Genomic DNA, 15,521 nt, shown 5'->3' with positions numbered 1-15,521 from the left:
TACTGCCCTCAGCGGGATCCAAAAGAAACCACAGGCTCCTGGCACACCCCCACCTCCCAGCCTCGCCCATGTTGCCCTGGACTGTCATGGGCACTTGCCCTGAGACCATCTGGGCTGACCCTCTTCTGCTCTTTGTCTCACAAACACTCCCGTGCCCTCCCCAGAACTCACTGTGCGTTCTGGAACTCACGGTCTGTTGGCAGCAAAATTCCTGTGATTCCCACCATCTTCTCGGAACAGGAAGTTCCCTCTGCCTTCTGGCCTTACTGAAGCCCGCTCAGTCCCCTGCAGCCCTCTTAAGTGGAATCTTTTTCCTCCCACTCCCCATGTGCAGTGAGCCTAGAGCAGGGGTGTGTCCTTGCCTCTTCCTCAGCCTCCTCACTTGGAACGATCTTCACCTCTACCCCTCACAGCCAGGCATATCTCCTGTTACTGGTGAAGGCACTGCCTCCGAGGTCTAGATCGAGGCATCCCTCCCTCAGGCCGGGCCCTTCCCCATGTGGCACTTCCCTGTGCTCTTCAAACCACCAGGCCCTCCAAGCCCCGGGACCAGCCCCTTTTTCCTTGCTTTCCTCCCAACCCAGTTTAGAACTCCTGGTCATCTGCATGCACTGCCCCATAGTGGCCTCCATCCTTCGTTTATGCTCACCCGGCAGAGTCTCCACCCTGGTGACAGCCAGCTGTTCCTTCGCCTGCCCTGCACCTGCCTGAGCCCCTAGAGCCACAACGGCCCACGTTCCATCCATGGCCCAGGTCTATGTTTCCTTAGACAACTCCCTCATGCATTCTCTGAGGAAACTTACAGCCTTTGTCTCTTCAGACCTCCAGCACCCTCCCTGCCAGCTTAGCTGAGGCGCTCCCTCCCGTTCCCACAACGACCCCACATTAGCTGCCTTCCTGACCCTACCTGAGGACAAGGCTCGGGTATATGGGAGATGCAGCGCTCTCAAGGGTCTTCTCCCCATCTCCCTCCATCGTGAGTTTTCCTGCACAGGCTCCTGCACACCAGCCTCTACATGTGCCCCATACGTGTCACGGGATGACACAGAGCAAAAGCCCAGCACCCCCAGCTGCTCCTGTCCTCTGCCCCATTTTATCACAGCTCTCCAGAAAGCTGTTTTCTCTGTCCATGGCCTCACCTCACCCAGGCCACTGGCCTTGGTCCACATAAAGGGGACCTGAAACTTCTTCCCTGAAGCCTCTAGCCTGTGGCGTGCCTGTTCAAGCGTCAGGCCCATTTGTCCAGCCTGTCAGCAGCTGGGAAATACTAAGTCACCCTCTTCTAGTTATGTTTAATTTTCCAGTTTTTCTCAACATTACTGAAATGTCTAAACCTGGAAAAGTTGACATCATTTTACAGTGAACACCACATACCCACCACCTAGATTCTACCATTACCAATTTCCTGTTCCGTACTTTCATATTCACATCTATCCAACTATTCATCCCTGCTTCAATCCATCCTACTTTTATTGCATTTCAAAATAAACCATGACATCAGGACTCCACCTTCCGTATGTTTTAGCACACTTACCATTAACCAGAATCCAGTGTCTGGCTTTAGTGTGTTCTTCTGAGAGGACATTTACATATAACAAAATGCATAACTTTTTTTGTGTGTGTGTGAGACAGGGTCTTACTCTCTTGCCCAGGCTGGAGTGCAGTGGCACAATCCTGGCTCACTGAAACCTCTGCCTCCCGGGTTCAAGTGATTCTCCTGCCTCAGCCTTCTGAGTAGCTTAAAATTACAGGCATGTGCCACTGCAACTGGCTAATTTTTGTAGAGACAGGGTTTCACCATGTTGGCCAGGCTGGTCTTCCACTCCTGACCTCAGGTGATCTGCCTGCATCAGCTTCCCAAAGTGTTGGGATTACAGGCGTGAGCCACCACGCCTGGCCCAGAATACTTTAAGAATGCACAACCAGGCCGGGCGTGGTGGTTCACGCCTGTAATCCCAGCACTTTGGGAGGCTGATGCAGGCGGATCACCTGAGGTAGGACTGTAAGACCAGCCTGGCCAACATGGTGAAACCCCATCTCTACTAAAAATACAAAAAGTTAGCCAGGCGTTACAGGTAGCAGGCGCCTGTAATCCTAGCTACTGGGGAGGCTGAGGCAGGAGAATCGCTTGAACCCCGGAGGCGGAGGTTGCAGTGAGCCAAGACTGCACCACTGCACTCCAGCCTGGGCAACAGAGGGAGACTCCGTCTCAAAAAAGAAAAAGAATGAACAACCCAGCCCCAAAGGCACAGAAATGTCACTGTCACTTCACAAAGCTCCTTGCATCCCTGCCCAGTCAAGGCAAGAGATGATGCAGTGAGATTTAGAGGCTGAAGGCGTGAGTGCCTGGGAAGCTGGGGTTGGGGGGTGGTTGGGCATGTGGGACCCCCTCCATTAGGACAGTCGAGGCATACGGCCCGCAGGTCCGCGCTCACTTGCTGTCCGTGCTGTCAGCCACTGTCACAAAGCTGCATGTTCACCAGACTATCTCCCTTTTCTCCTGGCACACCCGAAGACTACATTTCCCAGGCCCGTTGCATCAACGTGGGTCCATGTGAGTAGTTCTAGCCAAAGCAAAGTATGAAAAGGATGTTCACCACTGAGAGGTCTGACCCACTTCAGTGTCGCACGAGCACTTCTCCTCGTTCTTGTCCATGGCACCCTTTGAGGCACACGTTGAAGACAGCAGCATCGTAAGGGAGGAGCCTGGGTCTGGGCACCCCAGCTTGCAGAGCACTGCCAGGAACATCTCCATCAGGCTTTTTGTGAGTGAGAAATATTCATAAGATACTGTGCTCAGCCAATGAGAGCTTGGGGTTATTTGATCCTGCATAGCCTATTCTATTGCAAATGATATGGAAATAAGGAGTGGGTTTCTGCTGCAGCCAAAAAACAGAAAAAACAAACAGTGTCATTGGCTAAGCAGCTGCGTGGCAGGCAAAAAGAATACAGCTCATAAGCTGGACAGCAGGAGATCCGTATTATGCAAATACAAGACATTTGCTAAGACTCTCTTGCTAACTTGGGAGGCAGGTTATGTGCCCCAGAGCCAGCAGCTCTAGGGGAAAGGGACAGACCAGAGAGGATGTGCAGTGTGAGTTGGCTACTGTTGACTGCATTTTGGAATGCTATCACAGTAAGGAGGAAAGAACTGGCTAGTTTGCAAGCAGAAATGAAAGGCCACAAAGAATCTAAAAAAAAAAATTAGCATCAAAACATTGCAAAAGGAGACTTTCTAGAACTCTAATGAGATAAGATTGAAAATTGCTTTGAACAATAAAGGCGTAATAAAACTTATCATCTGAACAAAATAACTTGGTCTTTTGGTAAATATGGAATTAAGGGGGTGGCTCTCCCGTCATGATCCCAGATGGCCTCATGGTAGCTACCATTGAGAAGCATGGAGGTAAGGCAGCAAGGAAATAAGACAGCTTATGTCTAGGAAATAATTTTGTGTGCTTGAGTTGTCTATTGCTGTGTAACAAATTACCCCAAAACTGTCATTTAAAACCACTATCATTTATCACTTATGATCCTATAGGGGACTGGGCTCAGCTGGGCAGCTGTGCTACACTTGATTCTAGCTGGAGCTGTTCCACTGAGCTGACCGACATGATTACTCACCTGGTGGGCTGTTGTCTGGGGCTCATGGGGGCTACTGACAGAACACCTCCGTTCTCCCCCATGTCGCCTCTGCCACATGTGTTTGAACTTCTCATAGTACGACAGGTGGGCTGCCAGCGGAACATGCCAGGACGTCGAGCTCCGTGTGCAGGCGTTTATCAAACCCCTGCTGCCATCATGCCACCGGCCCCATCTAGTCATATGGCCATGCCCATCAGGTAAGGGAGACCACACTGGGAGACAAGGTCCATCGGGGGCCACCAAATAACACTCTGACCAAAATAATGCAGTTATTTGCACATGGAACTGATGAGAAGCACAAAGACTGTCACATTTTTGAGGGAACTGTGCCTCTACAAGGCCCATGAGCCTGGACTGAAGCCTCTGGCTCACTCAAAACAGGTCCTGGCCCGGAACCATCCACCCACAGGCAGCAGGTGAGAAAGCTGAGCTTGGCCCAAGAGCTGCAGCCAAGGGAATACAAAAAAGGCCAGCTCCCCACCAGGGGGCAGAGCCCAGAGCAGGGCACCATTAGGTCCTTTCCCTCCTCACCACAAGGCGACCTCCGTCTGCTGCAGCTTCCAGCACTGTGGGGCCTCTCCCATTCTCTGCTCCTCCAAATGGAGTTGGACTGTGGGGACCGACCCCTGCCCGGCTTTGTTGTTATTGTTGGGGGAAGGGCACAGATCATAGGTCTTTCTAGTTTATAGGCTGTGTCTGCCTTGCTGGAGAAGGCTCTATACCCCACAGAGCCCAGGACACAGGACCTTATGGTCTGTTTGAGAAGAAGACTGAAATAACTCTCTGGGAGCCAGAGTCCGCTGTGACCCGGACTGGCAATGTTAACCAAGCCCATTTCCCCCACTCCTGCCCTCCGCCACAAAGAAAGCCTGCACTTGCCCATCCCCCCACATCTGGATGGGGGCCGAGGGCCTAATTCTGGCACTGGTGTGGGTGGCAGTGCGGCAATTCCAGGGCTGGCTGTAAGAAATCTATGCTTGGCCCTTGTCCATTTTTCCCTTCATAGCTACCTTCAGGGCTGTCTGTCAAAGCAGTGTCTCAACATGAAAGAGGCTTGAGTCCCTGAGTCACTGACTTCTGTGAAAAACTTGTGGGAAGCCGCTGAGACCTGGAGATGTGTTACTGCAGCGTAAACAAGAGCATCCCACACACCCTTCTCTCTCTCCTGTCCCCTGCACTGAACGGGCACCCCCTGCCACCAGCTCCTAGCCTCCTAGCTCTCAGTCAAGCTTGTCCGTTTGTCCTTGCGTGGACACTGGGAGCCAGGCACTCACACAGAGAGCAGAGGGCTGCAGGGCAGTCCCTGGTCTCCCTCCAGGTTCGTCTCAGGGCCTCTCCAACCCTTCCCATCAGCGTCTCCCAGCCGCCTCTGCCTCGGCCTTGCCTCCTCCCATGACCGGAGCACCTCTTCCACCTCTGCTGCCTGGAGGTGCATGTGTCCTCTCGCCGCTGCCCTCCTCTGGTCAGTGGCTCTGAGGCACAGGCCCTCTGTGTCGGTCAGCTGTTGCACAGCAAGCCACCTAAGAACCAGTGGCTCCAACAGGCCCCTTCCTCTCAGGAACACACAGTTGGCTGGGCAGCTCCACGCACTCCCTCCCTCCGCTGCCCCGGCTGACAGGTGGTGGCTTCCCAGAGCAGCTCTTCTGCAGCATGGACACGAGAGGATGTAGAGCACAGGAAGCCTCTGGGGACCTGGCACACTGTCACTTCCACCTCATCCAAAGCAGTCTCCACCAGTGACCAGGCCACATTAGGAGGGCGGATGCAGGAAGGGTAAGGGGCAGTGGCTAGGACTTCCCCCAGCACACCCGTGCAGGCCACCAGTCTCAGCACCTCACCAAGGGCAGGCCTCCCGCCCCCTTTCCCTGAGGTTCAGGGGCAACCAAATGCCTGGCTCACACGGGTACTAGGACCAGGCTGGTGGCCTCATTGACTGCAGACCAAGCTCCACAGGAATCGGCTCCCTTACCTCCCACCCCCCTCCAGTGGAACAGGACTGATGAAGATAAGGTGGGAGAAGGACACAGCCAGAAACCGCATCATGGTACAAATGATAAATTATATTTATACAGTAAATAAGTATCAACAGTCAACACAAGTTCAAAACCAGCCACCGGCCTCTGGGACTGAGAAACAGCTGGGTGACTTCCTCCACCACAGTGCCCATCAGGAGGGAGCATGATGGCACAGGCGCCAACACGCGTGGCAGTGGCCGGTGGCTTCATGATCAGTGCAGTGGGCAACAGGGACATGCACTCGGGATGGCCTGTGCCAGAAGATGGGGTGGGGGGCTGTCTTCTTGGGTCCTGGTGGCCCAGTGGCTGTCATGTTGGGGCCTCAAAGTCGTGTCATGAAGGGCTCTTCTGTTACAAAAGAATCACTGACCCCAAGTAGTCGAGTCTGGTCTACTGACCTGTAAGGCTGGCCCAGACCCTGCACCATCTGAAGGAAAGCACCTTTCTGGGCAAGCATCCCGCCTCCCATCCCACTGCACCTCCCCACCCACCCTTCCCCCGGCAGAAGAGACCAGCCACCGGCTTACCCGAATGGCAGCGGGAGCCTAAGGCCCAGCCCCAGGCCTGCAGTTCTGGCAGAGGGTGGCTGGTCAGGAACTCTCTACATGGCTCCTGGGACTGGAGAGGTCGGCCTCAGGAACAGCATGAGTGGGTGCAGTCCTCACTCACAGCCTGCATGTCCCAGCAGCCCGGAGACCATTTAAGATCTCTCCTACACTAGTGCGAAGGGTTAGATCTTCTGGAACCAGAGAGGGGCTGGCAGGTGGTCGGCTGCCCTTAGAACTGGAGGTGAGAAATTCCCATGGTGGAAAAGGGGCCAGAAACGTCCACCAGGCAAGCTGCCCAGACACAGGATTGGGGGAATGTCTCTTCCCTGGGTAAAAGCAAGTTTTTTCTGGTCTTTAATGCATGACGTAATACTTTTACAGTGGTGGGTGAGGTGAGGACAGCAGGAGTTTAGAAGAGGGAGGTAATATTAACGCATGTTTGTTAAAAATCTGTCCCGGGTGAATGACTTTTTTCTTCATCTCCAAAATACAAGAGAATTATTTTTAGGTCTCCAACTTAAAAATAATGTCTGGAGTTAGCAGGTAGGTGGATCAGGGCCAGCCCTGGTCCCTTAGGCCCCCACTCCCGTCTTAGCCTAGGGACTATTGCCCAGGGACCCGTGGGCACAGAAACACCCCCACCCCCATGCCCTCAGGACAACTGCCATTTCCACATTATCCCCATCTTTAGCCTGAGCGTGGATTAAGACAGAGGAGATCACAGACAAACAAGGTTAAAGATGTTTCTTCCATTTCAGATTTCCATTGTAAACAGAAGTCCTTGTTAATCCCTGCATGCCTTTAATTAAAAAAAGGAATTAGTTGATAAAAACTGGTGAGTCACATTCATACATTAGGTTTTTTTCTTTAACTTTCAGGATGTTGGTATATCAGTAAGAAAAATAGCCTCTCGCTCAGGATCTACCCAAAAAGGCTGAAAGTCAATCAGTTTAGTAATTCACCAAAAACAGGAGTTAAAGAAAGGAAAAGGCAACTGGAGGCTAGGATTTTTTGTTGCTGTTGTAGTTTTTTTTTTTTTTTTTTAAATAAACATCATCTATGTGTAATCAAATTCCCATATTTTCTTCCTATAAAGAATTTGCTTTAGTTTTTCAATAAGGCATTTTTTTTTGTCATCCAAACATCTCTTCCTTTTAAAATTTTCTTAGAGTTAAAACCATAAATAAGAGGATTTAAACCACTAAAATAACACGTGCCAATATCTTCAATCAGCCAGACCTGGTAAATTCTATCAAAACTAGACAGTTAAATAAGAACCACGTTATAAAAATATTAGCCAAAAAAAGACTATTAGATAATTCTGCAAACTCAAATATGAAACTGTACTAAACAAAATATGTGCAAAGGTACACAAGCATAGAGCCACGTTGGGGGTTATGCTCAGATTAGTTTTAAAGCTCGCTCTAGTGGATTTAATTCAAGAGTTGTCCACGGTGGTGGTGTTTACTTTGAACTCACACGAGTCAAAGAAAAATAAAATATGCACAACCACTTCCCCAAAAGGTCAGTGTCTTATGGAGCAGGTGCTTCATTGTGTCCACACCCAGGACTGCCTGGGGTGTCCCTAGGGCTAGGGGGTGGGGAGGACAAAGATGAGGCCACCGTCCCAAGTCCTGGGACAGGCAACGTCCTGGAGACCCTCTGGCTGAGGCTGGGGGCAAGGGCAACACTGATGACTCCACCTCCTCATCCAAGGCCTCAGAGGGGCCCTGCCAGGGCCTGAGTACTTGGGAGGAGGTGGTGAGAGCAGGCCAGGCCAAGTGGGCCCGCCTTGGAAGGCGAGGGTCTGAGGGTCGGGGCTGTAAAGGCAGCCCTTTCACCAGGAAGCTGGAGCTGAAAAGCCCTAATACCCCTAATCCCCAAACTCTTGGATCCCGTCCCACAGACGAGAGTCCCTGCTCGGCATCCTCCAGCACAGGTGCTCTGGGTGGGTCCCAAGCCAGGCACTAGAGAAGGAAAGGGTTGGTTGTGCCGGTGGCCTGGGCTGCAGATGGGGGGATACCCACACTGCCCACCATGTTCATCGTTGCAGGGCCCAGTGGGGTCAGAGAGGAACCAGTGGCCCCCAGAGCTGGGTGTGGGGCCGTGGAGGTCATCGAGGCCACAGCCATGGACTCCACTCCTGGGCCAGGCCCAAAGGATGTGCTGGTCCCCAGGACTGGGCTCCCCCGAAGCTGGTTCAGCGTCAGCGGCTGGGGCTGGTTCACCTGGAAGGGGTTAACAGGGGCCGAGGTGGCGGGTGCACCTGGGGAGACAGAAGAAGGGGCAGAGGCTGAGCCGTCAGGGTGCGGCCTTCTGAGCTCTCAGGTCAGGGACTGCATGCGGGTGTTCTGGTCCCTGCTGTGCCCTCAGAGCCCGTGACGGTGCCAGCCGAGTCCATGGCAGACATTAGCAAATATCTGCTGACTGCATGAATCTGCACTTTAAGGATGAGGAGATAGAGGCTGTGAGAAGCCAAGTGATTTGTCCAGCATTACAAAGCTGAACAAGGCCGTGCCAGGAACACAGCCATCTCGGGGCACCCTGGCTCCTCTGCAGGGCTGGCACCCAGGACACCTTCACCAGCCATCAGCTGCCACTGCTCCCTCATTCTGTTTGCTGAGGGGGACATGGGACTGGCAGTGTGTGGCTCGTGTGGCAGTGCCCACACTGCACCCAGGGACCCACATACGACATCGCGAAGGCTAGAAGTCCTGCATTCAAGAAGCTGATGCAGCCTTGTCTTTCCCAGTGTCTCCAGAATTTACCTCACACTAGAAAGCCTTTTCTTTGCAAAAGTGTGTGTGCTGCCGGCACCAACTCTTCCAGGCAGCCTGGCCCTACCCTGAGTGGCCTGGAGAATGGCCCTGTATGTCCAGAAGAGCTGCCCAAACCTCCTCCATCTTGGCTGCAGCCCCCAGGGACCATGACTGGTGTGCAGCCAACAAAGCTGTCTCAGGCCTCCAGCCAGGCGCCTACCAAGAGCTGATGGACACAGATGACCACTAGAGCTCCTGCAGGGCCTTCAAGGGCTCTCTGGGCAGAAGAGGCATAAGGCCTCCTGGGGCAGACACAGACTCCTGGCTGGCTGAGGAGCCTGGAAGCTAATCTAGTTCCACCCGGGGAACCACCTCCTCTAAGGGCAGTCATGTCCTCACCCATCGCAGGACCTCGGGGTTGGCCAGGACCCAGGAACTCCAGACACCTCACTTCTGTCCAAGGGTCCCCAACCTCAGCCTCTGTAAGTTCAGTGGTCATTCTCCTCTGCAAGATACTGTCAGGGACGGTGGCCCAAGATCCTCAGATCCCTACATGGTGGGGCCAGTCAGGGGCTGAACACTTGAGGGTGACACATTCCTGCCCTGGGGGACACCCAAGGCCTTGGGAAACATGTGAGGAAGGGGGCTGGGGGGACTTCCTAGAAGGGGGGTCATCTAACTGGGTGTCGAAGGAGGAGTAAGATGCTTTCATTGGGGAAGAGGAGGGAGGACATTCCAGGCAGGGGAAACTGAGTGTGTAACAGCCTGGGTTTGAGGAAGGGCTCTATAGGTTGAGGGGTGCCAAGGGGCTGGGTGTCACAAGGGTTTCATGCACACAGGCAGGGAAGAGGAGAGTGGGGCCAGGCCATAATGGCCCTGGATACCCAATTGAACAGCTGGGGGCTTGTCCAGCAGCCAACGTGGAGCCTTGAGGGCAGGAGGCAGACTCTGGCACCAGGAGTGTAAGCGAGGGACCTGGAGGAAGGCTTGTACCCAAGGGCTAAGTTACATTTTTCCCAAGAGAGGTGTGCTACACGTCAAACCCTGGCTCTTCCTCACCCCTAGCAGCCCACCCAACTCCACCTGCCTTAGAACTGACACTCCCTGAGGGTCTCACAACCGGGGGGCACCAAGTCAGGGACAGCTTCTGCTTGGCAGTCTCAACTGAGAGGAAAGGAGCTATTTCCCACCCATACCCTCCCCACATAACTGACAACGGCTTCCACACCCCACCCCAGGCGGCCCCGGCAAGGGCATGTGTGCTAATCTAGAGTTTCCAGCTAGTCCCACCCCTTCCCTGTCACACAGTGGGAAGAGCCCCCGAGAGGCCTGCTGCACACCCATTCTCAGGCACAGCAGGCAGCCGGATGAAGCCTGGGATGAGAGCCTACCTGGTGCCAGGAAAGGGTTGAGGGACTGGGCTGGTGGGGCGGGCCTGGTCACCAGTGAGTCCAGGTTCACCAGGGCTGCGTTGGGGCCCAGGAAGGACTCAGGTGTTTTCCGGGCACTGCTGGGCTTGCTTGAGGCAACGGTCAGGGGTTGAGACTCAAAGGGGTCAGGGCTGGTAGTTCCATTGTTTTGGGATGGCAGAGAGGTCACAGATTCGGCTGCAAGACAAGGACACATATGGCAGGGTGAGTGTGGCAGGGAGAGCCTAAGACTGTGTACTTAACACAAAACATGGCCTCCTGGGAACATGCCTGCCTGACAGTGCCACGTGACGACACACAGCCAGTCATGGGCTGGGTTAGATAAATCAAGTGTCCATATAACCAAACACCAGAATGCAGGGACAGAAGAATACCTAATGATGAGCAAAGAAAGCTTATCAAAATACTAAGTGGAAAAAAACAGGTTACAAAAGAGTGTGTACAGCTCATTCCTCCGGAATACCAAGATGTCATTTTGGGTTGGAGGCTAGGCATGGGCAATTTACTTTTTTGTTTTTTTTAAACATTTTCCATTTACTAAATTTTCCACAATAAACATGAACTTCTTGATAGTAAAAAGAAAGCAAATTGTTTTTTTTTTTTTTTAAATTCAGCCCATAGAGGTGACACAGGCCAATAGAAAAGCGATTGCCATGACAGGATGCTTCATGGTACAGGAGTTCTTAACAACAGTCATTCTCTCCCTCAGTAACCCCATTTCTAGGAATCTGGTCTAAGCAAATAATGTAAAATGTGAACAGGGTTGTAAGCACAAAGAGCTTCACAACAGCATCACTTACAGTAGCAAAACTTGAAATCAACCTAAAGTGTCCTCCCCCAAATGAATGAATTATTGCTGAGCCATACAAAGATTATATAGCAACAAAGTATTTTTAACAAATTTTAAAGTCATGAGAAAATGTTTTCAAACTGTTAATCCATAAAAGTTGAGGCAAGGGGAAGGACAACTCTATCTGACAACGTGAACTGAGCAAAGAAGACTCAAAAACAAACAAACAAAACAAAAAACAACCAATAACGCCAGTGCACTCCAGCCTGGGCGATCAAGGCTCACTGCAGTCTCGATCTCCTGGGCTCAGGGGATCCTCCCGCCTTAGTCTCTTGAGTAGCTGGGACCACAGGCAGGTGCACACGACCACATTTGGCTAATTTTTAAATTTTTTTGTAGAGACGGGGGTCTCACTATGTTGCCTAGGCTAGTCTGAAACTCCTGGGCTCAAGCAATCCTCCCACGCTGGCCCTCCCAAAGTGCCAGGATTGCAGGCATGAGCCACTGCACCAACAGGGGATGAATGTTTCAAAAGCTGACATGTAACAATGGCCAAGCTGCCTTCTCACTGAGGCACGGAGTGGGAGGCAAGGACAAGTTAGGCTATACTTTGGCCTGCAGAGAAGACACATGGAATCTTATTAACTCAGCAAAGACCCAGAAAAGCAGCACATTCTCAAAGCTGCCTCCATCTCCTGGCGGGGAGCTCCTCAACTGAGAGGCGTTGGAGGAGGTCAAGGGGGTCAAGTGGGGTCATGGGTGCCAGGTTGCTTGTACCTCACACCAGGGCCTAGCCAGCCTTGTGGCTGCAGTTGGTAGAGAGGGCTAAAAAAGAAGGGAGAGAAGGAAGAGACTGGGAGAGAGGTGGGAGGGAAATTGGGGGGGGCAAGCAGCAGAAGCCGACAGGAAAGAAAAAAGAGAGACATTGCCATGCATGGCTGGGAGATGTGGCCCAGAGATGGACAGAGGCTGCCACACCGCAGGCCAAATAGGGTGTGTGAAGAATGCATCCCAGGCCTTCTCCCTCCAGCCTCCAGGCCCACCTTGGCCCACACGCCCCTTCCTTCTGCATTCACCTGATACCCTTCCATCCCAGGGGCACACAGGGAAGGAAAACAGGTCTGGAGACTGGACTCTGGGTCTGCTGGGCTGGAGCTGTCACCTGAGAGGTGACAACACAGGGCAGAGGCGGGCCCCACTGATGCCCAAAGGTTGCTGTCTGGGAAAAGGAGGCCCTCTGAGGACTGGAAGTTAGCAGGAGGAAGGTGAATGGAAGTGCTGGATCAGGCCGGACGTGAGGCCCACTGTGAGCTGGGGAGGCTGGGGCTGTGGAATCTGCACGAAGTCTTGGGGCTTCCTAACCTGGAGACACAGTCCTGGGGGACTCCACCTTGTGATTTTTAACTATTGATGTACGACTTCTTAGAATGAGAAGCTTCAGACTCCCAAGATCAAAATACAAAGAACATGCAGAAAGTTGAAGGGTTTTGAAAACTATTATTTCTGCAATAACTGAGCTGGTCAAATGCACGGAGGATCACAGAAACCACCATCACCTGTACATACCTGTTCTTTTTGAAGTCCGAAGGTTGTCAAATTCAGAAAAGTCATCTTTAATTGTACCATTCAGATTACTGAAGAGCTCAAAGGACCCTGGGTGGACATAGAGGCCAGTGACTGGGAGCACCTCACAGGACTTCGTGGCAACTCCACTGCCCAGTGCACACCCTCAGGATGGGCTGGCAACAGGGGCCTCTCCCCGCTTACCCTGCCTCATGGAGGAGAATTCTGAGAGCCAAAAAGGCAAGACAGGATCGGGTCACCAGTGCGCTGGGAGGGAAGACAGGGAGCCCGGCCTCCCAGGATAGGGTGTGGGATGCTCACCTGCTAGTGCTTCTACCACCCCCACCCCAAAAGGGAAAGGGGTGCTGGCAGTGGTGGAGGCGCATCAAGCTGGGTCTGGTTGCTTGGATAAGGGTCTGTAGGAAGGCACCAGAAGGACTGCCCAGAGGCCAGCCTGCCCAGTCCCCCAGGGGTAAGGACAGGACCCACAGGCTGTGGACCCAGGGCAGTCTCCTCTCTCAACACCCCATCAGAAGCCCCCTCAATTTGGAGGGAGGTACCAGTGCACAAAACCTGGGAACTCGCTCGCACTCACTGTCACACTGGGGTGCCTGGGATCTGGGGATCAGGAACAAAGGTTAAGGGGGAGGAGGGGAGCAAATGCAAGCAAAGCAACAGGGCTGATGCCTAGGAGCCAGGAGCGGCTGCAGGGCCCATGGGCTCTCAGAGGCCAGGCAGAAAAGTGGGTGAGTGAGGGGCTCACCAGAGGCAGACACGGGCTTGGTGGAGGAGACTGCACCCCATGCGTCAGAAGCTGTTTTCCCGGCACTGGAGGCAGGCTGCTGTGAAGCTGCCCAGGGGTCCGAGTTCTTGGGGACAGACTGTGTGCTGGCTCCAGCGGGCACCCCCCATGGGTCAACAGAGGCAGCTGGCTTGGTACCTGTTGGAAGGCAAGGTCAGGGCTCAGAAATGCCTGCAGAGGGTCTGGGCAGCTGGGGTGAGGAGGGAAAAGGATACTGCCGGCCACACCAGGGTCTGTGCCCTGTGCCAGGAGAGACAACCATCGAAAGGGTACTGTCCCATGCCAGCAAAGAGGGACACAGCTGGGGCCCAGGGCCAACAACCCTGGGAAGGGAGCATGCTAGGTCAGGATGTCCCAGGATAGCCTCTCCCTGTCCTCCAGTACTGATCAGAGGAAGCAGCTGAAAGAGGTCTTCTCCAAGGTCCCCACCATACAGGGCGCTTGCAAAGGGCTCCTGAGTTCAACCCCACTTCAATGGACTACCTGAAACAAACCTATCTCCCCACAGAATCCAGGCTCCCTCCCCAGACAAGGGACCCCAGGCAGCCCTCCCAGCTCAGCCCAGGCTCTCTAGAGGCACAGAGGCATCCTCTCCCCACGTGCTTTGAGTGGTTTCTGCTTTCTGACAGAAGCGTACATAAAATGGATGAGTCCTGTATAAAAAGCAATAAAACAAACAGCTACGTACTTACCACTCAACTTAAGCAATAAAACACTTTCAAACAGGGAGTGACAAAATCAATTTAGTGGGTCACAACTGGCTTTAAAAAAAAGAACAGAGAAAAAAATTTAAAAAAAAACCTACAAAACACACACACACACACACAGACTCTAAAACATCTGAGTGCATCTAATGTTAAGTGTCAGTGCTGTGACGTGCATCTTTCATTTATGTGTAGACAGATCTGTGTATATATGAGTACATATAAAATAAAACCCACATCTCCTTCCTTCTTGTGGAGCACTGCAAGTGTTCAGACACCACTGCTGCCTCACAGGGACCAGAAAGTGCCTCCCCAATGACATTCCTACCCCAAACATTGTGAACTATTAGCCTTTCTCTTGCTTTTCCTTCTAGTTTATCTCGTAGGAATACCTTTAGCTAGTTGTGCCTATTTTCTGAATACACACACACCACACATGTATATTATGTGTATGTATGTGTGTGTTTTCATTTATCAGATAGGGTCTGATAAATAAATGTCACCCAGGCCGGAGTGCAGTGGCACAAGCACAGTTCACTGTGCCTCCATCTCACTGCGCCTCCACCTCCCATGCTCAAGTGATCCTCCCACCGCCGCCTCCCAAGCAGCTGGGTCTATAGGCATGTCACCACGCCCGGCAAATTTTTTTTCTAATTTTTGTTGAGATGGGGTATCACTGTGTTGCCCAGTCTGGTCTCAAACTCCTGGGCTCAAGCGAGCCTGCTGCCTCAGTCTTCCAAAATGCTAGGATTACAGGTGTAAGCCACCATGCCAGGTCCCTATTTTCTTAACTTAATATGAATAGAAGCATATTGTACACATTCCTTTGTGGCTGGCTTTGTTCACTCCACATTTTGAGAGTCATCTGTGTTGAGGTGGAGCTGGAATTTGTTTTGTTCCATTCTATGAAAAAAAAAAAGTCATGATTCCTGTTGAAGGATACTCATTTGGTTTTGCTGCTTGTTCTTGTTCACATGTATACACAAGTTGCTGGGTCATGGGTACCTCTGCCTTCACTGAGGAATGCTACAAGTATTTCCACATGGTGGCACAAGTTTATGTTCCGTCCAGCAGTGGGTACCAGTCTTGCTGCCCCAGGAGTTGTCTCATAACCTCTCTGATGCTTAGTATTAGCTTACTTTCCCATGTGTGCCAATCTGGTGGGCTGAAAAGTTATTTGATTGTGGTTTTGATTTGCATTTCCCTGTTCTTTAATGAGGCTGTGCATCTTTTCATATACTCATGGGTCACTCATGATTCCTCTC

General features: G+C 52.3%; 2 protein-coding genes across 12 annotated transcripts in view; one reads left to right on the top strand and one right to left on the bottom strand.

The window, feature by feature from the left end:
- Positions 1 to 1,197, top strand: part of B9D1 (B9 domain containing 1) — a 41,897-nt gene extending 40,700 nt beyond the window's left edge. Inside the window, exon 7 of the mRNA XM_028835533.2 lies at positions 1,103 to 1,197. Coding sequence (XP_028691366.1) covers positions 1,103 to 1,182 — 80 coding nt within the window. The 3' untranslated portion in view covers positions 1,183 to 1,197. The remainder of the gene's footprint in view (positions 1 to 1,102) is intronic.
- A 4,487-nt stretch (positions 1,198 to 5,684) lies between these two features.
- Positions 5,685 to 15,521, bottom strand: part of EPN2 (epsin 2) — a 103,587-nt gene continuing 93,750 nt past the window's right edge. For 7 of the 11 annotated variants that reach the window (XM_001098498.5, XM_077970515.1, XM_001098695.5 and 4 more), the window contains 4 exons: positions 13,514 to 13,690; positions 12,754 to 12,840; positions 10,359 to 10,574; positions 5,685 to 8,474 (listed from right to left, as the gene is read on the bottom strand). In XM_001098498.5, the coding sequence (XP_001098498.1) occupies positions 8,176 to 8,474; positions 10,359 to 10,574; positions 12,754 to 12,840; positions 13,514 to 13,690 (779 nt within the window). In that variant the 3' untranslated portion in view covers positions 5,685 to 8,175. The remainder of the gene's footprint in view (positions 8,475 to 10,358; positions 10,575 to 12,753; positions 12,841 to 13,513; positions 13,691 to 15,521) is intronic. The other 4 variants (XM_015118779.3, XM_077970516.1, XM_077970519.1 and 1 more) reach the window with 1 other exon arrangement.

This window comes from Macaca mulatta, chromosome 16 (assembly GCF_049350105.2).
Source record: "Macaca mulatta isolate MMU2019108-1 chromosome 16, T2T-MMU8v2.0, whole genome shotgun sequence".
NCBI classification, from domain to species: domain Eukaryota; kingdom Metazoa; phylum Chordata; class Mammalia; order Primates; family Cercopithecidae; genus Macaca; species Macaca mulatta.
This window is presented reverse-complemented; position numbering and strand designations above follow the sequence as displayed.